General features: G+C 44.2%; 1 protein-coding gene and 1 long non-coding RNA gene across 4 annotated transcripts in view; one reads left to right on the forward strand and one right to left on the reverse strand.

Moving 5' to 3' along the window:
• Window positions 1–7,910, reverse strand: part of PITRM1 (pitrilysin metallopeptidase 1) — a 34,378-nt gene extending 26,468 nt beyond the window's left edge. The window contains exons 1-6 of one of the 2 annotated variants that reach the window (XM_084782987.1): window positions 7,769–7,910; window positions 6,233–6,335; window positions 3,150–3,256; window positions 2,553–2,704; window positions 1,036–1,150; window positions 856–952 (exon numbers count right to left, since the gene is read on the reverse strand). In XM_084782987.1, coding sequence (XP_084639113.1) covers window positions 856–952; window positions 1,036–1,150; window positions 2,553–2,704; window positions 3,150–3,256; window positions 6,233–6,335; window positions 7,769–7,824 — 630 coding nt within the window. In that variant the 5' untranslated portion in view covers window positions 7,825–7,910. The remainder of the gene's footprint in view (window positions 1–855; window positions 953–1,035; window positions 1,151–2,552; window positions 2,705–3,149; window positions 3,257–6,232; window positions 6,336–7,768) is intronic. The other variant, XM_084782988.1, reaches the window with a different exon arrangement.
• Window positions 7,911–7,936: 26 nt separating this feature from the next.
• On the forward strand, window positions 7,937–15,647 carry LOC311598120. 2 transcript variants are annotated; one of them, XR_014779486.1, is made up of 3 exons: window positions 7,937–8,026; window positions 8,982–9,095; window positions 12,610–15,647. It is a non-coding gene; the product is annotated as an uncharacterized lncRNA (long non-coding RNA). The 2 variants fall into 2 exon arrangements; XR_014779487.1 differs by lacking the exon at window positions 7,937–8,026 and adding an exon at window positions 8,091–8,484.
• Window positions 15,648–25,668: the final 10,021 nt, after the last annotated feature.

The following is a 25,668-nucleotide window of genomic DNA, read 5'->3' on the forward strand; positions in this document are numbered from 1 at the left end:
ACGGCCGCATGTGTGCAGTTTAACTTGGCGTTCCAGCTCATCTGTGGATGGGACCTGACGACTGGCTCAACAACGGCCCAGCTGAAGTCAGAGGGAAGGGCAACAGTGGGATGAGGGCGGATGTGCAAGAATTCCCTGGTCTGCTAACTATATAGACGTGAGGATGTTACTGTCATCGAGTGTCATGGGCAAAATGATGCCAAGTAGAGTATAGAAGAACACACATTTGCTGCTCAAAGAGGCCACCAGAGTCAGAGCGGCCTGGAACACAGAACCACTCCACGGACTTGAGAAAGCGTGGGCCAGGGCAGTGCAGGGCAGGGAAGGCCTTCCCATTCCAGACCATGTACAATGAAACCAAGGCCTTCCAGCACAGAAGGGGTTCTGCTCACAGCCCCCAGGCCAGGTGATTTAAGGAGCTGGGTGGAGTGTACTTAACAACAGTGGGTCTCCCAGAGTCCAGCCACATACACGATGCAGAGGCGGGCTGAGAGGTGGCTCAGTGGCTGAAGCACAAGCAAGATGGTCTGAGTTCAAATCCCCGGCTCACACGTAAAGAGGAACATGCTGGCCACAGTCTGTAACCTCAGCGCTCCCATTGCAAGATGGGAGGCGGATACAAAAGGACAGTTTCCAGAGCTACACGGGCCACATTCCTTCGTGTGAGAAACAGGAGAACCCGCCTCAGACAAGGCAGAAGGCAAGCACCAACACGTGAGGCTGTGGTCTGACCTCCACATGCTCCGCGGCATGTTATATGCTACATACAAATGTCACATGAACGTGCTACATACAAATACATACATTTTTTTAAAAAAAGAATTTTAATACAATGAAATAAGGAAGAACACTTACAAATGCCCCTTTCATCTCATTAAAGACAACTCCTTTGAAGACCAAGGGTGACTGAGGGTCGCTTGGATTCTCGTGTTCCAGCCGCCAACCTTCCTGCCTAAACCAGCGACAAACGGGTAAATGAAACCGGGCGCTGAGCGCGCCACCACGGCCCGAGGCGTGTGGGCCATCTCTACATACCAGAAGTCTAGCTCCCTCAGGCACGGGAAGAACGTGGCATCCAAATACACCGAGAGGAGGTTCTGAAAATCTTTGGGGTTTTGAGTGGAAAACGGATACATCGTGTAATCGCTAGCTGGGGAGGAAGGAAGAGTGAGATTTTAAAATATACGAAATATGCCTGTGGGAATGCATTACTGGAATGCAATGCCTGGAAGCCTCACTTCTGAGCGTCCTTCGGTATTTACCTCCCATGGACCCAGACGGCGGCAGGCCAGCACGTGTGCTCCCACTCAGCACACCACCTTAGCCTTTCCCAAACCCCCACGTCCTCTCTGAACAGACATTAGCGCCAACTCTTCAGTCAGCTTCCCTATGACTCGATCCACTGGCTGGCTTGGATGCTCCACTGGTTTAACTGGTAAGCTTGATTGACTTTTTTTTTAAGGTTTATTTATTTATCATATATATACAGTGCTTTGCCTGCATGTACACTAGAAGAGGGCACCAGATCACATTACAGATGGTTGTGAGCCACCATGCGGTTGCTGGGAATTGAACTCAGGACCTTTTGAAAGACAGCAGCCAGTGCTCTTAACCTCTGAGCCATGCCTCCAGCCCTTGATTGACTAATTTAAGCTGGACATTAATCACAACACTGTAGATGCTGTTAGGGACGGCCCCAAATTTGTTCTGAACTTGCTCAGACAAATCCCATACCACTGTTCTAAAACTCTGCTTTTCATTGACTGGTTCACTGTATACACACCGAGGCCGGAAGTCGGCTCTGAGCCTCGCCTCAATTACTCTGCACCTTATATTTTGACACAAGGCATTGCACCGAACCTGGAGCTGACCAATTCCACTAGAAAGATCCTCCAGCCCCTGTCTCTCCTGCATTCGGATTGTGTGCACTGGTTTTCACGTGGGCGCCAGCATTCTGACTGTGAGTGCACAGCAAGCACCTTATCAACTGGGCCATCCGGGCAGCTCCTAGTGCTGCCATTTCCATTAACGCAATCAAGATGTAGCTTTCCTTGAATAACTAAGTTTCTAACGTCTCTCACCTGTAACTGATGATGACTGCCCTACGCCCTGTGCCCATACTGCATTGTGAGCCTAGCCTTTAATGGCTGAGCCATCTCTCCAGCCCTACGTTGGCCTTCTTGTAGGACTCCTACCCGTGGGAGGAGGAGACGTCTCTGACCCTGTTGCTTTCGGGACGGTTTACCCCACTGGGTTTGCACTCTCTAGCCTTCACAGGAGGTGTCTGCTCTTACTTCCACTTGATATGGGATTCCATGGCTGGTTGATATCCACTGAGGCCAGCCCTTCTCTGAAGAGAAACAGAGGTGGGGCGGGGGGGGGGGCGGGGGGCAAGGACTTAAAGGAGAGGAGGGACAGAGAACTGCAGCCGGGATGTAAAGTAAACGCAATTTTAAAAAAGAATTATTGCTCTTGCTCTTGGAAAATAACTTAATTTACCCGCTGGTGTGTGACAGACCAAATGTGGCTTTGCCTCAGGATGCCCTCCTTACCTGTGAAGGCGTTCATGAACGTGGACAGTGACCGGTTGAGCATTTTGAAGAACGGGTCTCTGCATGGGTACTTCTGAGAGCCGCAGAGGACGGTGTGCTCCAGAACATGGGGGACCCCCGTGCTGTCCATCGGGGTGGTGCGGAACTGTACGCTGAGGGACAGGCAAGGCGACAAGGGGTTAGCCTAACACCCTGTGGGAACTCCTGTGCCCGGGGCCACCCTACATTACTGAAAACAATCATTCTCACATCCAGTCTTTAGACGAAAGGCTTCCAGACTATCATGCGTGAGTCACTGAGTCATCCTGCTAAAGTTCAGTGTGTCTAGATGGTAGAAGCTTTAGATGAACTCATGTAAGCTTCCTTTTGGGGAGGGGGGTACGTAGAAATAAGAGCTCACTCTATAGCCCACTCTGGCCCGGAAGTCACCATGTAGCCTAGGCCCGCCTACAATTGCTCCTGCCTCCCTAGTGCTAGGTTTACCAGCGAGCCGCCTGCCACGCCCAGCAAGGCACACTTTTCCCTATCATCTCAGGATGTATGATCGACGCGTGAGGCAGACACATCCAAGACCATGCTCTTAAAAGGAGCGCACACCTGAATAAGTTGTTCTTGTCCTCCCTCGCCAGGTGCAGGTATCGGGCTCCCGTGTTGTCATGGCTGAGCTTCACCGCTGTGAGAAACAGTTCAGGAACAGGAGTGACCTGAGGAGAGAAGGAAAGTGTGAGCTGACTGATGCTCCACGGCTCCTTCAGCACACTAGGAGGACCTTCCTCTTCCTCCTCCTCTTCCTCCTCCTCCTCCTCTACCTCCTCCTCCTCCTCCTCCTTCTTCTTCTTCTTCTTCTTCTTCTTCTTCTCTCTCTCTCTCTCTCTCTCTCTCTCTCTCTCTCTCTCTCTCTCTCATGGGGGGGGCACACAACCTCTGCTGTTGTTCCTTAGGATCAGCCCACCTTGTTTTTTGATACACGTTCTCTCACCGGCTTGGAACATGCTGACTAACTGAGGATGACTGGCCAGTGAGCATCAGGGATGGACCTGCCCCTGCTCTTCTGTTAGGGGATTATAGGCGCAGGACACCATGCCTGCTTTGTTTGTTTGCTTGTTCTGTTTTAACATGGCTTCTCGGGACCCAACTTAGGACCTCTTACATGTGTTATTTTCCCCTGGCCAAGACCTAGCTGGTCTATCTCAAACCAGATGCCAGGAATGCAGCATTTCAGACCTGCCAGGGAGAGACCATCCTATCCAAATCCCTCATCTCACAGACAAGGAAATTAAGACCCAACTGCAGGCTGATGAGAATGCATGAGGATTTGGGTCTAATTCCTTTCTTCTTTCCCAATCATCTTCTAAGCATGCCACACACAAACAGCAAGGGCCACGCTGCCATCCAGCCCTTCATTAACAGACAGGGAGAGCAGAGGCTCAGTCAGAGCTAATGACCACTGAGCCAAGGTCCACCTGGTGTCCAGGGTCTTTCTACTGAACACGTCATAAGTCTTACAATAAAAATGAATCAGCCCCACTTCTCGGTGAGGGCGCAGCAGAGAGAGACAGAGGGATGAACTATTACTTCTCTAGAGTCCTTGGTACAAACTAAAGGGTTCTGGGGGCTAGGGGGATAAATAAATCAGTAAAGTGTGTCCTGCACAATCCTGAGTACCCAAGTTCAATTCCCAGTGCCCACAAAATGCTGGATGCAGTAACGAACACCAGCAATCCCAGCACCCAGAAAGTGGAGACTCTTGCAGAAGATTCCTGCGGTTCACTGGCTCGCAGTCAGTCTAACAAAATCAGTAAGCTCCAAGTTCAGTGAGAGGTCTTGTCTCAAGGCTGCGGATGTGACTCAGTTGGCAGAGGCCCTACCGTGCACAGAGCCCCAAGTTCCAACCCTGGCACCATAGGAAACAGTGTAGTAGCACACACACATAATCCCAGCTCCTGGGAGATGGAGAAGCTGAAGGTTGACCTCGGCTCCACAGCACATTTAAGGCCAGTCAGAACTACATGAAAACCTGTCTAAAAAAAAAAAAAGTGTGTGTGTGTGTGTGTGTGTGTGTGTGTGTGAGATTGAGGACAATATCCCAGAGGAAGACCTCTGGCACCCTTAGCACACACAGGGATACACACCCCATCCCGCAAGATAACAATAATAATAATAACCACAATAAAACTCTTCCCTCCCTCTCCCTGACCCGCCCCCCACCCCCCCCCCGTGTCTGTGTCCATATCCCTGTGTGTGCTATGGGTATGGGTGAGAGAGAGTGGGGCACCCACACATCCTATTCCACATTCATGTCAGCTGGTCCTCATTGCTTCAATCACAGACCATCCTACGATAACTACACCACTAGCATTCTCCGTTCTCAGAGGTCGTGAACGTAACCTGTCCACTTCGCAACAAGAAGTTCCTGGCAGAGCTACGACTGGAACCAAGTCCCCTGAGTCTAACTTAGGGGCCCAGAAACACAAATGACGTGGACAAAGTGGGCTCCTGATACACGTGTAATCACGGCTGGGTTGCTGTTTCTAGGTACACTTGGGTGGATGATCAGTGTACTCAAAACGAAGAGATAACGTGACGGCTGCCTAACAAGGGCTTTCAGGGCAATTGTTCTCAATCAAGAATTCCCTTTTCTTTTATATTTCTCTTAGTTTGGAACATAGGGAAAAGAACGTACCATTCTGAACAAACTCTTCCTCAATACCAACAGCTGTACCACAAATCTAAAGTCCTGGGTACAGCCTTTCAGAGTCCACAATGCTTTCTGAGTCTGAAACTAATGCTCCAACCTCACTGGCCTTGCTTATTTCTACATGTTTATCACATTTGGCCTTTTGCTGCAGCTTATAGGTCCTGCCTTCTTTTTGTATTTTTTTAAAGCATCAAGGCTAGTACAAAGCCTAGGACCAAAAACTTGAAGTGTTGATTTTTCTTACACACACACACACACACACACACACACACAGACACATACACACACACGAGTATCCCAAGCTAGCCACAGACTTGCTAAGTATTTAAAAATAACCTTGATCTCAACTGGCATATGCCAGGTTTTATACAATGTTATGGATCAAACCCAGGACTTCCTGGATCCTAAGCAAGTGTTCTACCAACTGAGCTGAATCCCCAGCCCAAGTTGTTCAATAATTACAGTTAAAAAAAAAAAAGTAAAAGTTTTAACCGAAAAGTAAAAAAAGAAAGACAAGAAAAAGAGCCAACAAAAGCCCATTTTTAACGTAAATCAAGTAATACTGGTATATCGCATATAGCTAAGAAGGTTCTACGTCCATCTACAGGCAACTATACTTGATGACAGAGAGTGAGTGAGCAGACATAGGGAACAGCAAACAGCATCTGTATTGATCATAATGAATGACCAGGCAAACAGCATCTGTATTGATCACAGTGAAAGACCAGGCTTGGTTGCAGAAACATCAGTGTATTTGACCTACAAAGGCCTTATTTGGGCAGGGGGCTGGGAAATGACTGAGGCTTGGAAGGGTACAGTTAAGGCCTGGGTATCACTTCACGGTAAGCTGTGTGGAGCACCTGCCTTGAGCCAGGAGGCTTACCAGGTCCCGGGAGTGCAAGGACAAAAGCTGCAGCCCCTACTCTGACAGGACCCGTCTGCCAGCGGAAGATGGCTGTGTTACTGACAGATGGGTGGATACCTGGTTTACGGTGAAGCCGTGGATCTTCTCCCCCACTTTATACTGGAGAGCTCGCTCGCAGGCTTGGTCACTCTTCTCCCTCCATACTTTGCGGTGTACCCTGCTGGGTTTAAAGAGAGTTCTCAAAGTCAGTGGATTTCCTGCAAAGTTTTTGGTAAAATACCTTAGGCATAGATGTAAATAACTCATAAGATAAAGATAACTAAGCCAGGGAGCTTGTAGCCTGCGTCTCCCAAGGCCTCAGGTATTTCGGAGGACGAGTTTCCAGTTACGCTCTTTCTGTTTTAACCTTGAACAGAAGCAAAAGCAGAGGGACTTTTAAAAAGACCGTACCTGGGTCATCGAGGCAGCAGGGAAACTTAACACAGATGTTAAGAAAAACGCAAATCAATAATTTTAAGTCTGGGGGGGGGATTAATACACAAAACAGATAAAGAGTTGCAATCTTGCAAGGGCGATCTTATCTAGTATTGGCATTGTTTAGAATAAAATTTTTTCCTCAACCTGTATATTTTATGAAGTTTTCTCTATTATGATCTCACAAATATCCTCTTTAAAGGCTATAAGGGTAGAAGAAGAAAAACAAAACACCAATTCAGCCCTTGGCAGCATCAGGGCGATATGCTAAAAATCAGTTGGTTGTCCTCACAGGGAATTTTAGATTATAGATAGAGATGTTACTGTTGCTCATCAGAGAAGAATACACATGACAACACTGAGGTACAAAATGCTAGGAGGGTTCACTCACTTTACATTCTGGTAACTATATACACAAATAAAACTGCTGCTGTCAAGTTCAAATACTTCATAAAGGCCACCCTCCCCAGAAAACCTGCGCACACACATACACACATACACACACACACACACACACACACACACACACACACCGTGTTTCTTCATCTGCTCTAACAGAAGCTTGGCTGCACCACAAAATAGGGATTTGGATTAGCAAGAAAGCCCAGCGCTTTTCGTATCCCTACAAAATGTTCGTCTCCAGGAGGCACAACTCCACACAAACAGCAGCCTGCCGTGGAGCCCTAAAGGACAGCCTTGGAACAAAAAGGAGATGGGTGCGAGCCTGTTAACGAGAGCCATAAACTGCTTCTTTTATTACACAGCTAAAATCCACATCAAAGCCCATCTTTACTTCAAACAGCCTTGGTAACCCACACTCAGGACCACCCACTCTCTCTGGGATCCACCAGAGGTCCAACGGAAAGTGGGTCAGGACTGTGCCCTGGACCGGGCTCCCCTTTGGAGCACCGGTGTCACCTCAACTCTGGTAGCTGGGGCGTCGTGCTGTGCCGCCAGCCTGGGATGGAAGAATCGTTTGGCCGGCCCTGCAGAAGCCCGCTGACAGAAGTAGGACAAGGTAGGGATAATTTGGTTTTGTGACCCCAGAAGAGGGTTTGGGAGTACTGGAGGTACCAGCAAGAAGTTTTGGGGTTCAGGAGCTCCAGAAGAGGCAGAAACCTCTAAGTCTTTCGTACCGGTCCCGCCTTGTCCGTCCTGTTTCCACACCCAGTGGCTCACCTGCAGCTCAGTCGCTGTACAGCGCACAGTCCCCGGCGACCGCTGAAGCGCCACATGGCATGTGACCTGCGTGGGGCCAGTATGGGGCCTGCCTTTAACCTGACGCACGGCGCGGGGCGGGGAGCAGCTTCGAGACTCTCATTGGACGGCTGGGATGGAGACGTCGTCTCCCATAGGCTGGAGGGAGGGTCCTCCTTCTTTGGGGCGGAGCAGGTGATGGGCGGGTGATCAGCGGAGAGCGGGCTGCAGAGGAGACCGGTAGGAGGGGCGCGTAGGAAGCAGGGTGCGGGGCTCGGGGAGGGAGGGCATGGCGTGGAAAATGTTAAGGGACTTGGCTGGAACGGACTAGTCTGGAGCAGTAAGAAGAGGGGCATTTGCTGATGAAGGACAATGAGGGTTGGCGTGATGGGCCAACTCAAAGTGAAATTGTGAACCCGCTTCGCCCACCTGTAGTGCTAGAGCGAGAGCGACAGCATCAAAAAGGTCCAGCTGGGTCCCCATCCCTTGTCTCAGCTTCTTGCGGGTGGTGCTGCCAAGGATGCTACACTGACAGGTCCCCAGGTCCCCAACTCCATGATGTCCCCATTGGCAATGGTCTCCTCACAGACGTCCTCTAGCGTACCCTGGGAAACTCAGAGCGCCAGCAGGGACGTGTGGTCCACCGCATCTGCTCTTCTTGCTTCTCTGCTCATTCCGAGTTTAGAAAGAAGAAACAGGTGTGTCTTAGGGTGTGCAAACTTTCAACAGGTTCTTCTTAGAAACCAGGAGACCTGAGGAGGCTAGGCCTGCTCCCATGAGTTGGCAGGGACATCTGGGGCTCACTGCACCTAGGGAGTGTTTGAATACAACTGGGGAAGTGTCAGGGCACTTCAGACCCCAGTTTCTCAAGCTTTGCTTCCAGACTTCACGCCTCTTCTTGGCCGTTGGCCCATTCATGCGAACAGACGCACAGCTTTCTTTTCCTTAAGCTACACGTATAAAGATGAAATGCAGGTGGGATCTGCTTACACATGGAAAGGGTCTCCAGCTTAAAAGGTGACATACTGTGTTCAAAGCCATAGACACCTACTCAAAACTCTCTATAGTGTAGCCGGGGCTGTAGCTAAAATACCTTCACCTTCTTCTTGATGAACTCAAATGAACCTCGAGGAAGGCAGGAAGGCGAGGACAGAAGCTACAGTTGCTTACAAACATACTGTATTCTTTCTTCTAGGGAGGATTGGAGTGATGCATCTTAATGAGGCTTCACATGGACCCTATGATCTTGCAGGAGACCGCTGGGTATTATTAACCCTGTTTTGAATGCTGAGGAATCAGAGGCTCTGGGGTATTATAGTGTTTACCTCTCTCTCTATGGAATAGATACTATATAAATCCAGTAATTACCACTTACTAGTATGTTCCCACAGAACACAGCCTCACTGAGGATAACCTAGATACACACGCAGTCAGAATTTATAAATTCTTATCCCAAGTAGCACTTGCCCTAATATTAAAAGTTGGATGTAAGCTAAACTGTTATTAAGAAGACCAATTGCAGTGTAGAAATGAAAAATGGTGAATTTGAATTTTCCTTTTTTTCAAAATTTAATTAATTTATTTTTTATTTCATGTGCATTGGTGTTTTGCCTGCATGTATGTCTGTGTGAAGGTGTTGAGTCCCCTGAAACTGGAGTTACAGTTGTGAGCTGCCCTGTGGGTGCTGGAACTTGAACTCTGGAACAGCAACCAGTGCTCTTAACTGCTGAGCCATTCCTAAATACATTTTTAAAAAATTTATCCACTTAGCATAATATGGCAAACATTGACAAATATATACTCCATCCCTACAATTTTCTATATTATAAAAGACAGCTTTTAAATCACAATTTAAAAACCATTGTTTTAGTAAGGTTAGCAAGTAAGTTATTTTTAGCATCATAGCTTGTAGCCTAGGGGGCTAATCAAGTATTGGGGTTCTGAAAGTTTGTTTGTGATGCCATAAGCAGGTATGGGAATTCTGAGCCCAAATACCTCACTGTGAGAAACAGCTTTTGACAGGAAATCAAGGCCCAAAAGAAGGAGTTAGGTGTAGGCTATACTCCTCTTTGGTGTGTCTGTGTGTTACACACAACACACACACACACACACACACACACACACACACACACACACACACCACACACACACACACACACACACACACACACAGAGAGAGAGAGAGAGAGAGAGAGAGAGAGAGAGAGAGAGAGAGAGAGAGAGAGAACAAAGGCAGACACAAGAAAACACAATGTGAAGATAAGACAGAAACAGCAATAAGAATGTTCCTGTTAGCCAAGGCATGCCAATTTTCCAGCAAACCACCAGAAGCTAGGATGGACACAGGGATCCTGGCACAGCCTCGGAGGTAACACACTGCAGACATCTTGACTTCAGCCTCATCTTTTGCTGGACGTTTGGTGGTTACACAGCATCATGTGCTGTACCCCCCGTACCCTCTCTGATGGAGAGGGTGGTGGCTTGCTGGAGATGTAAGCCATTGGAGAGGGGGTCTCATCACACCTCGGGTCTGACCCTGGATAGTAAATGCTAAAATATTGACTGTCTTTTTAGCTATCTTATCTTTTTTTTCTTTTTAATTTGAGCATTCAGAAATTTTGTCAGCTTTATAGAAGGAGCCATGGATTTTAGTTTAACTTTTTTTGGGTGACATTTAAGCAGAGTTTAAATAAAAGCCAACAGATTTTTGAATAAATCCTTATTTTAGTGAGGCACAGCTTTTCAAGTGGATAAAGTTTTAACAAACCCAGAAGAAAACATATAATGACCTTGAAAAAAAATACCTAAAACCTTGTTATTTAGGTCTGTTCTTGTAAATATTACCATGAGGAGATAAATAACTTACGAAAAGTCTTATTGTTTTCAACAAAAGACAGATTTTAGTTTTACATCAGTGATCTGGATTTTGGCCTTAGGAATTTTAATAACATTTACATGGACCATCTTTGAGTTTTATCTTTTACAAACCTTTTGTGACCTTTTATGATGCGCTTAAGCTTCCTGGTTTTGCCCTTCTCTTTTTAATTTTGAAAAAAAATCCAGCTACTTTTTTCTTATTTTTTTAAATCCAGCTATCTTAATCTCAGATCAAACTCTTATTTTATTATATAAACTTATTTCTCATCTGAAATATGTTTTTAAAGAAATCTTCCTTACCAAAAATATGTCCTCATATTTACATGTTTTTGACACACATGTCCTGTCTTACTGGCTCACACATGCCCCCCTCCCATCTTTTAAAAACATTTTTGTAATATCATGAGACTGAATGACATGACACAGCAAAGAAACATGTAGTTTTGATTACAACACTGACCTCAATTTCCAGTTTTATTTTCTTTCCATTGAATATTCTCCACAAAGAAAACTAAATCAGGAGCGGCCTAGCATGGCAGCACACACCTATTATCTTGAAAGGTAGAAGCAGGAAGATCAGAATTTAGGGAGAGCCTCAACTACATGATGAATTTGAGGCCATCCTGGGCTACATGAGACCCTGTTGCCAAACCTGCTTCCAAATAAAGTTAATTTGAAGTAGGGCCAGTTACTCATACACTGCAGTATAAGCCTATCACTCAAGAGTCAGAATATTGTGAGTTTGAGGTCATCCTGAGACAGTTAATGAGATCCTTTCTAAATAAGAGAAGGAAAATAAGGAAGATAAATTCAAAATAGCTTCGTTTATTAGATTTTCTTCCAGCTTCTAAATATGTTCTGTGGTATCTATTCTTTGTATGCAGTGCACATGTGTGTGTGTGTGTGTGTGTGTGTGTGTTTGTGTGTGTGTGTGTGTGTGTGTGTGTGTGCATTTCTGTACTCGTTTGTGGAGGCTAGAGCTTGATGCTGTGTGTTTTTCTCACCTCTTATCTAATTTGTTTTTTTAAATATTTATTTATTATGTATACAGTGCGCATTAGATCACATTATAGATGTTGTGAGCCACCATGTGGTTGCTGGGAGTTGAACTCAGGACCTCTGGAAGAGCAGTCAGTGCTCTTAACCACTGAGCCATCTCTCCAGCCCCCTAATTTGTTTTTTTAAGACAGTCTCTCACTGGACCTGGAGCACATGGATTTGACTAGATTAGATGGCCAGCAATCGACAGGCATCCTCCTGGCTCTGCCTCCACAGACCACACTGTGCCTTGCTCTAGTTAAGGACCCAACACACCAATGCTAATTTTATTTTAAGAATATCAGACCATCAGCCTTAATTCCATCTGAAACATCCCAGTCTTGTCCCGTCCCTTTCTGCCCTCCCCCTCCTCCTCTTCCTGTCTTCCTTTTGTTCTTCCTCCTCCTCCTCCTCCTCCTCCTCCTCCTCCTCCTGTCTCCAACACTGGGAATGAAACCCAAGACCTAGGTCATGCTCAACAAAAACTCTACCACTGAACTTAGTTCCAGGTGCCACCATTACAGTGTTAGCTTGCCCTTGCTATATAATCATAGGTTCCTGGGATTAGAATACAGCCATGTTTGGATACTGTTCTGTGTTCTACTGTGCTTTGAAGCTAAAATAAAATCTCTTTCTTACGAAATACCAGAAGAGTCTTTAAACACTAAATATTAGAACTGAGTCATGGTGTAGCCTGCTTGTGATTCTCACTCTCAGGAGGTGAAGGTTAAATGTTTGTTTAGTGCAACAAAAATAATGTCTTGCTGATTGGTTGTTGTTTAGAAATGAAACAGTCAGATTGCTATTCAAAAAAACATAGCCTTTTGGGAGTCGGGGAGTTGGCTTAGCTGAATTTGATCCCCATAACACAAACAACCCCATAAGACAGTGTGCATCTGTAATCCTAGAACTCTTACAGCGATGGGTACAAGAAGACAAGAGAATCTTCTGAACCAGTTAACCTGGAGCGTGCAGCATGGCAGAGACAGGAGAGACGCCACCTCAACAAGATGAGAGGAGAAACGTGAAAAAGGTTGTCCTGTGACCTTCACTGTCATCTCACACTGTGGCACATAGATGCCTCACTATCACACACACACACACACACACACACACACACACACACACACACACACACACACTCACACACCATACACACATATACACACATGCATGAGCATGTGCAGTTTTTTTAAAAAAAATGTAGTCCTTTGTTACCAGTTGACACTTTTTTGCAGGTTTCCCTTCAAATTTGCTTGTCCAGCTTTATTTAATGTACAAACTACATGTGCAAGTTGTTGATATTTTCAGAAAAAGTCTTTTCTATTCTAGTTTATTTGTATGAAGGTGAAACTTTGATGTGCTAGAGACAAAGTGAAAGTGAATATGATAATTTAATTTTAGACCCTAATTCTTAGAGACTTGAAACCTGAAACCCTTCTGTAATAAAAAGAGACACTGTATACATGTAAGAGGATAGAGGAAGAAAAGGAATGCTTCCAGTGGCGTTTACTCATTGTTGCTTGGAGGGCGAGACAGGACCACCTCTGGTGGCTTGTATGCACCATTTAATGCATTGTTGTTTGGAGGGTGAGATAGGTAGTTCTTAGTGAAAAGTCTTTTTAGTACAAACAAGCCACTGGTGGTGTCATCTTTATAGAACATAAAGCCCCATGGGAGAAAAGCTGCTTTTGCTACTTCTCAGAGGAGTCTTTTATTGACTCAGAAAACACATCATTGAAATAGATTCATCCCAACACACCTCCCAACTCTGTTATGCTTAAAGCCACTGCTTTCTTGATAATATTGAAATGACCTGTGAAGGAAACGCCTTTGGCTTTGAGTCCAGTGATTTTGTGCCAAAGAATAAGGTGAAGGACAACACAAACAACTTCTCCTCCTCCTCCTCCTCCTCTTCCTCCTCCTCCTCCTCCTCTTTCTCTTCTTTGTTTTTCGAGGCAGTGTTTCTCTGTGTGTCTTGCAACTCACTTTGTAGACCAGGCTGGCCTGGACAAAAAACTTATCACTTTACATCTAGTCTGAAGTAAGATGAAGAATAAGCCTATTTTGGTATCAAGGTCTTCAAGGAGACATGAATGTGGTGGTGTGGAGGTAAGGAGAAGGCCCATAGTCGAATATACAATCTAAGTTCAAAGAGGAGAGGGAAGCAAGCCAAGCACTAACTTACGTACCTCCTGGGGGATTTCTACCGACATCTTTTGTGTTTTCATTCATTAACCCTCCTTCCATCCCCAAATAAGCATTCAGTGCCCAGGTAGAGGACTAGATCTTAAAAGATATGCCTATAAGTCAGGATATATTGGATTGTAAACAGACCTCTCAATGTATATATTTTCAAATGTATTCTAGAGAAATGAAATGTTTATCCTTGTTTTGATGGGGTACTGTGACTACCTGAGTTCTTAGGAAGATGTAAGGAAGGTACACATAAGTGCAGCATTTAGAAGAAATAAATATGAGTGAATCTGGATGTGCTTTCTTGGTTATTACTGTAATTAGTTTGGATCAACTAATTGGTGATCTAATTAATTGCTTCATAAGGGCAGTGTTCTTCTAAATTCATTTGCTGTACAGTAGATATTGAACTACTCAATAGGTATGCACTGGGTTTAGAGATAAATGTGCTTAATTTAAACACAAAACTCAACTGCATGTTCATTAATCATCATTATGTGAGATGAAACTGAGTTTCAAATTTTTTTGATTTCTCTTCTTTCAATGTACCTGGCCTCTAATGATATGAAATATAGATGTATAACCCTCACAAAAGGAACACTCCAAAATATCTAGGAAGCTTTACATGGATGAAACTGTATTTGTGTCACTATGTAGAGGTGACACATATCTGTACTACACAACGAAGAAACCTCAAAAAGAAATTGGAGTGCTCAAGCTAAGACTTATGACTTGAGAAAATGAGTAAACTATATATAAAAATAAAATTTGCAAGACACAGAAACATTACATTTTAACAAAACCCCATGTTCTTTCTCTTTTATTTTTCAGTTTTATGCGTCTTGGTGCTTGTCTGCATGCACGCATGTGTGCTGAGTGCGTACATTGTCCACAGAAACCAGAATAGGGTGTCATAATCTCTGGAATTGGAGTTACAGACAGTGTGGGCTGCTATGTAGGTGCTGGGAACTAAAATTGTGTCCTCTGCCAGAACAGCAAGTTCTCTTAACCACTGACCTAGGACTCTAGGTCCTATTGTTTTCTTTAAATCTAAGATAAATGTGAAGGTATTTTTAAATAGAAATTAGTTTATTTCCTGTACTTTTATAAATTAATATATTTTCTTTTTCTAATAATTACTATATTTTAAAAAACACCACTCCACTAGGATTAGAAATTAAAACAAGCAAATAACAAAGCATATTCTTTGGCATATTCACTTACTAACTCTTTATCTATCCCCCAAAGCAAGGATGTGGTGCTCAGGTAGAGGACTGGATTTCATACCTAACTCAGATGTCTGAGTTCAGGGAGTTTTGACTCATAAGCTGTATGTTGTGTCTTTTCAAGTGGATTTCTAGAGGAAATAAAATGCTTATCCTGGTTTTGAGGAGATATTTTAAATAGCTGAGTCATTAGAAAATGGTCACATTTTTAAACAGACTTACTATGCAATGGCAGACATTTCTTCTAATGGTCTTTCAGCCATCTGAAAGGGACTCTTAGCAGCAACTTCTCTTGGTTCTCCTGAGAGACAGCAGCTACACATTTCTTCCGCATAGGGTGGGCGGAGAGGTGCAGCAGGCACAATAAAATACAGAGGTCTGAGGAGGCGCAGGGACAGAGCCTTGGGTCCCACACTAGGTGGCAGTTTAAGCTTAAGGCTCGTGTTTGAGATAAAACTCAGCAAGCAGATAGGAAATAGAATGATTAAGTACGAGTATAGAGCTGCAAATGGGTAGCGGTTGGCTCTGGGTGTTGGGGCAGGGCAAGCCCTGAAACACAGCATTTACAGGTTGTTGTAAGAGGTCCCACTGTGAATGACTTCCAGCACCAGCAAGAAATTACAGAAGGCGGCTACCAACAAGTTGCTTTCAAGCTGGAAATACAGCACAGTTACACGATACACACACACACACACACACACACACACACACACACACACACACACTTGTGGCAGCCTCAGACAAGGTAGAATGCACTCTTGGCCTTTCTCCAAAGGCTGCTGAGATGTTCCTCCGTGATCTAAGCTCAAAGTTCATTCCAGAGATGCACCTTGATTGCTTTTTGCACAAACAGAACCAACTCATTTAGGTAATTCTTGAAATTACTCCTAGGTAATGTTTAAAAAGACAAGATGTTCGACAAGGTTGACACTTTGTTGAGTTGGTGAATCCCCAAGGCCATTGTCATGTTGGAGAATTCACTGGCTGGCCTCGGAGAAGTTGCCGAAAATGACTGGCGCATAGTGACAGATTATTACAGAGGGCAGACATAAGAAACAGCCAAAGGAAGAGAAAGAGGAACGAGGGGTGTGGAGAATCCCGTGGGCAGAGCTTCCAATCAGCCTCTCTCTGTGGAGTCCAGGGCAACCCTAGCTATTCCCAGAGATGATGTATGGCAACATATATGGAGTCTTGCCAGACAGAAGAAGCTTCTAGATCATTGTATAAAGAGATTTTTTTTTTTTGAAAATCTGGTCACTTATTTCTGGTAGACTGCTGACCGTCATTGGCCAGATGTCCAAGTCCATTTGTGTTGAGTGAAGGTTATAAAGTTACTTCTAATTAAGACTGTGAAGTCAGCACCTTTAGTGTCACTGCTTCCACAATGGCACTGTGTTGCTCTATTCTATAGAGGAGACAATGTTATTTTCTCATAAGACAGAAGGAATGGAAGACTGAGAACCAGCTCTTTTCAACTCCAGACCCATGTGTGAGAGTTATAATTCCCCCTCTCAAAGCCATACCCTTTTATCCTATTGCCTTCAGGGATGTGATTCAACAATTTATTAGAAGACCAACACCTGCTTGACCCAAATCCACATGACATAATATAAAAGTAGACTATGGTACCCAAGACTCTTGTGCCACTTAGGACATTTAAATACCTGGAAGAAGATCTTTCCAGCATCTTAGAGCAGAAGCAAGAGTTCTTTTTTTTTTTGGACAACGTGAATTATTTACTCAACGTACTTTAAAGTTTTATTATGATTTTTTTTTAATTTAAAATTAATTATTTATTTTTTTAAATTTAAATTTCTTTTTAAGGGTTTAATCACTTTACATCCTAATCGTAGCTCCCTCCCTCATCTCCCTGTCCTTCCCTCCCTCCCTTTCTGCCCCATTCCCCTCCCCAGTCCTGAAAATTTTCCTTTTATTACTTTGTGTGTGTGTGTGTATGTTGCCTGCCTGCATCTCTGTGTCCTATGAGTGTGCCCGATGCCTGCAGAGGTCTAAAGAAGGCATTGGATCCCGTGGAACCAGAGGTCAGGGTTGTGAGCCACTATGTGGGTTCTGAAAGACCAAGCCACCTCTCCAGCGCCTTCTACAAATACCTTTACATTTCCAACACATTGATCTAGTAACACCAACAGCCTTACAGTTGCTCAGAGTGAAGGAACAACTAAGCTGACCGAATCTTGTGGTCTCAGGTGTGAGGGATTTTGTTGATTATGTTAATTGATCTGGGAGGACCCACCTACTGTGGGCGGCACCCTTCCCTGTCAGCGACCTGGGACTGTATAAAATAAAGGAACTGCGCACTGGGAACGCGGGCAGCCGAGGCAGCTTCCTTCTTCCATGGCCTTTATGTGGCCAGTGCTGTCTAGCGCCTGCTGTCTAGCCCGCACCGCGATCTGTAAGCTGAAGCAAACACACCCTTCCTTAAGCTGCTTTTGTTAGAGTATTTTATCACTTCGATGAGTTCTATTTAACAAAGCTTAATTTCGCATTTCCATAAAGGCTTCAAAATGGGTTCTTTTAGATGACAGCACAGGTCAGATGAGTCAGTCACGGAGCCAGCTGCACCCTCCTCCCCTCCCCAGAGCACAGCACTGTTCTTTCAGTTCCTGCTGGGGAGGCCAGATGTAGTCAACAGCAATATTTAAAACCTTAGGACATTCTTATAGTTTGTTCCCAGGCTTGTCTGGAAGCTATGATTTGATCTGATGTCGTAGGCTCTGCACTAATACTTCGAATCAAGTTATTAGCTAGCCAATCAGAAACCCACTCCAATCGTTTACAGTGGAAATCAAAGAACCACTAAGCAAATGAAACGAGCAAGAGTGTCAGAATACAGAATAGGCGAGTCCCCTTAATAGATAAGCCACATGGTCTTTTTTTATGGCTCCTTACAGCTGCTTCAGATACTGAATACAGCTGGAGAGATGGCTCAGTGGTTAAGAGCACTGGCTGCTCTCCCAGAGGACCTGGGTTCAATTCCCAGCACCCACGTAGCAGCTCACAACTGTCTGTAACTCCAGTTCCAGGTGATGTGACCAATGCACATAAAATTAAATTAAGTTGAAAAGCTTGCCTTCCTATGATTCTTTTAATGTTCTGAGGTTCATTGTCTCACCCACATGCTCACAATGACCCCTTGACCTTCTCTCACTGCCATGTACTCTCTCTCTCCTCTAGAGGTCAGACCTGAATCATGGCTGACACACAGAGCTTACTTAGGTCATCCTCATTTTGAATGAAAAGTGTGGAAGGATTGTCAAAATACATGTAGCTAACTCACTATTCCCTCTATGAAAGCGTGGCATTTTAAAAATAACAAGATAACTTAATGCTTTTAAAAGATGTCAATGGTAGGTCTACCTTAATGTCATCACATGGTATATAATCCTTAATGTCATCACATGGTATATAATCCTTAATGTCATCACATGGCATATAATCCTTATGTTCGGGATATTATTTTATTTCTTGATGACCTTAAATATGTGAGTTATTTTTATCTCTTTTTCCAATAATAAATATTTATACATTAAATTATTGTTGGTCAATAGCAGATTATATAAAAATCAAACATGGAGATCAACACTGATAAATCTGGAAATAATTTAATAAAATTGTGAATAAAGGAAAGTAAAAAAGGTTGGCCCATAAATAAAGTCCATCTCCTTTCTTGCTTCACAAATAAACTGTTCTTTCTCAGATTTTTGGCAGGCATTTTTGCTTGTGTCACTTGAACATCAATAAAGTGTTGCCGTACAAGGCCGTGAACAAAATTGCACCTCTAAATTATAGTTAGAAGATAGCAGCAGAGTATACTCCAGTAGGCACAGGCGAGGAGGTCAGCACTGTGCTCCTCTACAGCTGAGCTGTGTAGCTTTGCAAAGTCATTGAACTGCCCTGGGCTTCACTTTACTTTTGCATAAAATAAAAGGGGCCCAAACAGACCTTTAATATCTTCTGTCCTAAATCATGTTATTCCATGAGTTAATTCTGTTGTAGTGGATAGGTGGTTAATATTGTCACCTTGACAGGACTTAGAATCATCAAGTAAATAACCTCTGGGCACATCAGTGAGGGGGCTTGTAGACTGTGTTAATTGAGGTGGATGGCATACCTTAAATATGGACGGGATCATCTCACGGGCTGGGGTTCTAGACCAAGATGAAGAAGGTAAGCTGAGCACCAGCATGCGTCTCCCACTGCTTAGATGGAAATGAAACATGACCAGCTACCTCACTTCCGCCACCATGTTCTTCTGCCATGATTGGCAGTGCCCTCGAAGTGAGTCAATCAGCCTTTCCTTCTTTAAGTTGCTCTTGCCAGGCATTCTTCCAAAGCAAGGAGAAGAATTACTAATACAAACACCAGCTCCCCAGTGAGTATCTCTTTGAAACCTGTGCACATCTTCATAGAATAAATCCTGGGTACCACTCCACCCTCCCCCACGTTAACCCCCATCCCTCCATCCCACCCCCTAACCCCCCACCCCCACCCCTGCTTCTACTTTCTCTCCAGCTATGCTGTAAATCTAGTTAACACACCAAGGAATGAGCGTCACAGAGCAAGGGGTGTTTGTGTGTTTATGCCTGTAAACCTGAGGATGAGAGCTTTGCTCCTGTAACCCATGGCCTTCCCCTCTTTGATCTGAAATTCTCTTTTCCTCTCTGTATTGCTCCTGTGTCTACACACACTAGGCAAGAATTCTACCATTGGGGTCTACTCCCACTTCTTTCTTTCTTTCTTTCTTTCTTTCTTTCTTTCTTTCTTTCTTTCTTTTTTGAATTAAAAAAGTAAAATTTCAAAACCTGAGACAATGTCTTACTACATTGCCCAGGCTGGCCTTGAACCCATTCTATAGCCCAGGCTATCCTTAACTTAGTTATTCTCCTGTCTAAATTTCTCAAATTCCCGTGGTTATAGGTCTGTGACACTAGGCCTGGCAAGAATTATTCTCTTGATTACTATTTTATGATTTTTTACATGTGCATATCATGTTAAGACATATATATATATATATATATATATATATATATATATATATACACACACACACATATATATATTCTTATTTCAGTTGATTTTACCCTTATAAAATGATATCATATAAATTTGTGGATAAATTTGGGGAACCTGCTTCTCTAATCAATATTACATAGCTGAGCTGTGTTCACATGGCTGGATGTTAAACTCTTAATAGTACTATTGATGAGTGATGTGAATGTGAATTAAACACATTTTGCAGCTTGTGAAGAACAACAGACATTTGACTAATCTCACTAACATTCTCCACAGTGCTAAGACAGGCACCAGATTCAGTGCATCACCATGATGACGGGGCGGTGAGAGGAGTTTGCGTCTATTTCCTTGATGAATTTTCAGAATCATCTCTTGTGACTTTTATTTAAAAAGCAAACTTTATTTAAAAAGCTCCCTTCTTGGGAGGAGAACAGGTAGGGAGACACAGCTGCATGCAGCCCAAGCTAGCCCCAAACTCAGTATATAGCCAGGGATAGCCACAAGGTCATCCTCCTGCCTCAGGCCTCGTGGCTCCTGGGGTTACAGGTGTGTGCTATCATACCAAGCTTAATTCTTAGTTTCTTCTTGCTGACGGAATCATCTCTCCTAAGTCAATCCATGTTTCCAAGGCCTTCATGCTTTCACACTGATATAAAAAGATGTAGCCACTAGGTGGCGCCCTTCTCCTTCTTACCGTTTCCTTGGCAAAGCATTTGCTTTTGAGTAAATACATCCTTTACAAGGCTTATTTATTTTTACTAAAATTGCTTTCATGACAGGGATTCAAACTTACAACCACTTCATACAGCTGGGCTGGCATTTTAAGAGGCATAAGCGAAGCAAAGCAAATGCCACTGTAAATAAATGGAAAGTGAAGGGAGTTTTTAAACAATGAGTTTCTGCCATGTGGCATTACTTGATCTTGTGCATTATGTAAATAAATGCTCAGTGCTCAGGTTTCTGGCAGGAAAGCCCTGGGTGAGGAGGCTGGAATGGACATGGCTTCGTCTTGCCTGACGACACTCATTAGGGCCCTTCACTGTTCCTCTCTGCCATCTCCTTTTTTCCCCCTTCTGCCATCCACACGCTCTAGCCATGCCATTTATCTCGGGCGGCATTTTATCGCCTTAGCTGCAATCACTGGTTAAGTAAACTAACAAATCTCTCAAGCCACACCGGTTGAGACTCATTTCCGGCATGCTTTTGGTGGGTAACCTATAGTTATTGCACTGCCTACAGTTATTTTTTTCCACCACCAGAGACTATCACTGCGTAATATGTTTATACCTTCGCATTTTCCTTTATGTTTCCCAATATTAAATTTACTTTTTATGGAGGAGGTGCGCTTTACACTGCACATGTGTGGAGGTCACTGGATAATCTGTAGGATTTGATTTTCTCCTTCCATCATGTGCATCCCAGAGTTCAAAACCCCAGCCATTAAGCAAGTGCCTTTACCCTCTGAGCCATCTTGGCGTCCTCTTTCCACATTTTTCTATATGAATGTGTCTAAAGATATGCCCAAAACAACATTTTTTATCAAACATTCATTTTCTTCACGTTATACTTCTGCTAGCATTTCTGTTTTATATTTCTTCTACATTGCTATTTTTGTTTTATTGTGAGATAGGGGCTCATGTGCTCCTGGCTGCCCTCAAACTCACTATGTAGCTGAGATGACCTTGGGCACGTGCTTCGCCTGCCTCTGTCACCTGTGTTCAGGGATGACAGGGGAGCAGCCCGCTGGTTTGTGTATTACTGGGGATTGAACCCAGGTTCTCGAACATGGTAGTCAGGTCCTCTACCAACTAGGCTGCATCTCTAGCCCAGGCATTCATGTGTGTACTTTGAAGATGAAATTTGTCCTTAGACTTTATTTATAGTGACATCTGCCCACTCCAGTCCCTCCCTCTTCTGTCCTTCTTACACACTTATCCAGGTCCCTCCCTCCTACAAATCTGTGACACACTAGCTTTAACCTGGGCTGTCTGTATGACCATTGGTTTGGAAATATTCAGTGGAGCCTGGGTTTCACCGGGGACTCTCCTCCCAGAAGCTGTCATTAGCCAATAGTTCAGCACGGAGCGTTGGGCACTCGTAGCCCCACCACCATTGGTGACTGACTGTTGATGGGCCCAACTTGTGTAAACCCAGTACTGTCACCCACAGTTGACATGGGACCATGACTGAAATGCCTATGCTGTGCCCAGAAGACGGCACTTCAAAGCCCTGCTCCCTGTGCTCCAGCCCTTACGTTCTCTCCACACCCCTTATTTGTTTATCTCCCCAGAGACAAAGAAATACTTCATCCAGAGATTCCAATCTTAACTTTGATATTCAAAATCGCTATACTTTATTATTCTAATAAACCGACTAACTCAAAGCTTAAATTAACCTACCCTTGTAATTTCTTAATTTACATTATCTTTTCTAATAATTTTCTGTTCGGAAAGAACACTTCAAATTGTAGTTCCTTTTGCAGGAAGATATTCCAACTGGGCAACTTACAGAATTTGAGCTCTTTTAACAAAGTGCGTCACAGCAGGCGGATGAGGTACTCACACCTCCCCCTGCTGGCTGCCTCCGTCACTGCAGGAGGCTGATTTGCAGCAGGCCATGCCAACAACCTAATCAGTGTGGCTTCAGGTGAGTTGGGAAGGCAACACTCTTCTCTGGCCATCGTTTCAGTTGTACGTGGTAATCCAGTTCACACACGTAAATGAATGTGCGTTTAAATGTTATGTTTGGTATTTGGAAGATTTGTGAACTCTCCAACAAAATCAAAGTTAGAAAATTTACAAATGATTGAATTGTTTCAATAAAGATTAAGACAAAAATAGAGTATTACACAATTAATTTGATTGAGGTTAACATTTTGGTGCTTAAGATGTACTTATTAAATGAAAGAAGTCTGATGATTTTTATTTCTTGACTTTTATCCTTATTAAAATGGAAAGTGGAAATTTTAACAATACATTTGAATTTGATCGTTCTATTATTACTATTGTCTCATTTTTACTTAACTGCGTTTCTCTATACGTGCAGAGCCCAATCCTTCTAGAAGAACAAGACCACCTGGGGTGGTTTGAATGAGAACGGTTTCTCACAGCCCCATTGCTTGCACACATGGCCCCCAGTTGGTGGCAGTGTCTGGGGAGGCTGTGGGGCAGCCTTGTTGGAGGAAGGACAACACTGGGGTGGCCTTTGGGGGTACCTAGCCTTGCTCCACTTCCGGTTTGCTCTTTGTGCTTCGTGTGTGCAGGTGAAGATGTGACCTCTCTGTTTCCTTTCCCTGTAGCTTGCTGCCTTCTCATCATGGCGCACTCTTAGCCCTCTGAAACTATAGGCCAAAGTACACTCTGTTAAGTTGTGACAGTCATAGGATTTTATCTTTGCATTAGAAGAATAACTAAAACACTACTCGTTCTAAGAAAATCCATACAGACATCCTCATTATTATAGATATTCCTATTTCTAAACTAAAATTCTTTTCATTTTCTTTCGAGATGTTCTCTGAAGCTTAGGGTGTTCATGCATATATACCTGTGCATTTGTACATGTGTGCATTTGTGTGTGTGTGCATGTGTGTCTTTGTGTGTGTGTGAGTGTGTATCTTTGTGTGTGTGTGAGTGTGTGTGTATTTGTGGGTGTGAGTGTGTGTATGTGTATGTGTGTGTATTTGTGTGTGTGTGTGTATTTGTGTGTGTATGTGTATATGAGTATGTGTGTGTGTGTGAGTGTGTGTGTGTGTGTGTGTGTGTGTGTGTGTGTGTTATAGATGTCTTATTTAGGGCTAAGCACTCAGGAGACTAGTACTCTCTCTGACCAATTAGGAGTCTCTGCGTCAGCTGTGGACCAGTGCAGACGAAGCTCCTCTGGTTAAGGTTTTGAGCAACATTGAACCATTGGGTTAACCATACATGTTTACAAAGGAGGTTGACATGTTATTTATCAAAACATTTATGGTAGGTTCCCCTGAAGGCCTGTGACCTACCAAGTCATGGACTTTTGACCAGGTTTAAGAGTACTGAGCCTGAGTTCCTTCATGTGGATCAAATCTAACCCCAAGGCAGTTGATTATCCCAATAACCTTCAGGCTACTATTGAATGAGAGCCAGCCTCAAGATTTAAATAGAAGCTGACATACATTTATGAAACATCATCTTTCAACCACAGAAATGCAAATTAAGAGAGAGAGGCCGTGACCTTTGGCTTCCAAAGTAGTCCAGACATCCCGATACAACCTGCACTTCCAAGTTTATGACACCTCATCTCTGCTCCTAATCAGTGAGAATTAAATAACCCATAAGCTCAAATCAAGCCTCTTTGAGGGAACTTCAGTTCACAGCTTGAATTCGGTTCCATCACTGGGATTCCAGGGCTCTTACTAAGTCACTTTACTCTTGTGGCTTCAGTTTCCTCTCTACCAAACTGGAATGGCGATAAGAGTTCCTAACTCAAGGGTTTTTTTTTTCTGAAGACCAACAAGTAGAGCCCCACAAAATTCTCAGCACAGAATATAGATGACCCATTAATAAATGACGGTTACTATGACTGTCACTCTATTTCCTGGAGGTTCCCTGGGAGTCTTCTCTTTCCCTCCGGCCAGGGGGAGTTGCCAACAGCTGGTCAGGATTCTTTGGCTCCCCCGGAGAGCACCCCACTCTCCGTCCTGCCAGCTCTTGGCTCACTGAGTTGTGGCACAGTGTCTGCAGGGCTCATTTTCGTTGCTCCTGGCAATGGTCACCTGGAACTCATCATTTGAGCTGGCACTGAGAAATGGATACCGCTTACCTGAGCGCCACTGCATTGGCTACCAACCCAGAAGCCAACTCCTAACAATCACCTCAGTGAATGGCCACTTCATAAAATGTCCAGTCTGCCAAGAACCTATTTGTCAAATCCACACATTCATTGTGTCTTTGAAACTAGATTACTCCAAGTCACTTCTTCTATTATTCTCCCAAGCGCCTTGAGGCAGGGTCTCCCTTGTTCTTCCTGTGTACTTGGGGAGCTGGCCTGTGAGTTTCTGGATGATTCTTTTTTCCCTCTGCTTCCCATCATGCTATAGGAGTCTGGGCTCACAGATGCACACCGCTGCATTCCCATCCAGCTTCCTACAAAGTTCATAAGCCCATACGCTACAGGCAGCGGGGTCTCATGGCCACTCTGCTTGACCTGCTGGACGTGCTGGATGTGTGCTTACTTTCATGACCCTTGAAATAACTTTTGACCCCTCACATATTCTACTTGTGTCCACATATGATTTCTCCACTGGGAACGCAGGAACCAAGGCTGCTACTGTGGTTGGGACTAAAGCTGGTGCCGAAGGTGGTCTCTCTCTTCATCCATCCCACTGGGTATAAAGCTGCATCCCGTGAAGTGGCGCACCTCTTCCACAAAGGCCAAGCTTCCCAAACCTCTCAAGACAGCACCACCAACAGGGGACTAAACGTTTTAGTGTCTGAGACTATGCCTGTGGGGGTACAGTCTCACTCAAACTGCCACAGG

The sequence above is a fragment of the Acomys minous genome (genome assembly GCF_964271855.1).
Source record: "Acomys minous genome assembly, chromosome: 5".
Lineage (NCBI taxonomy): Eukaryota > Metazoa > Chordata > Mammalia > Rodentia > Muridae > Acomys > Acomys minous.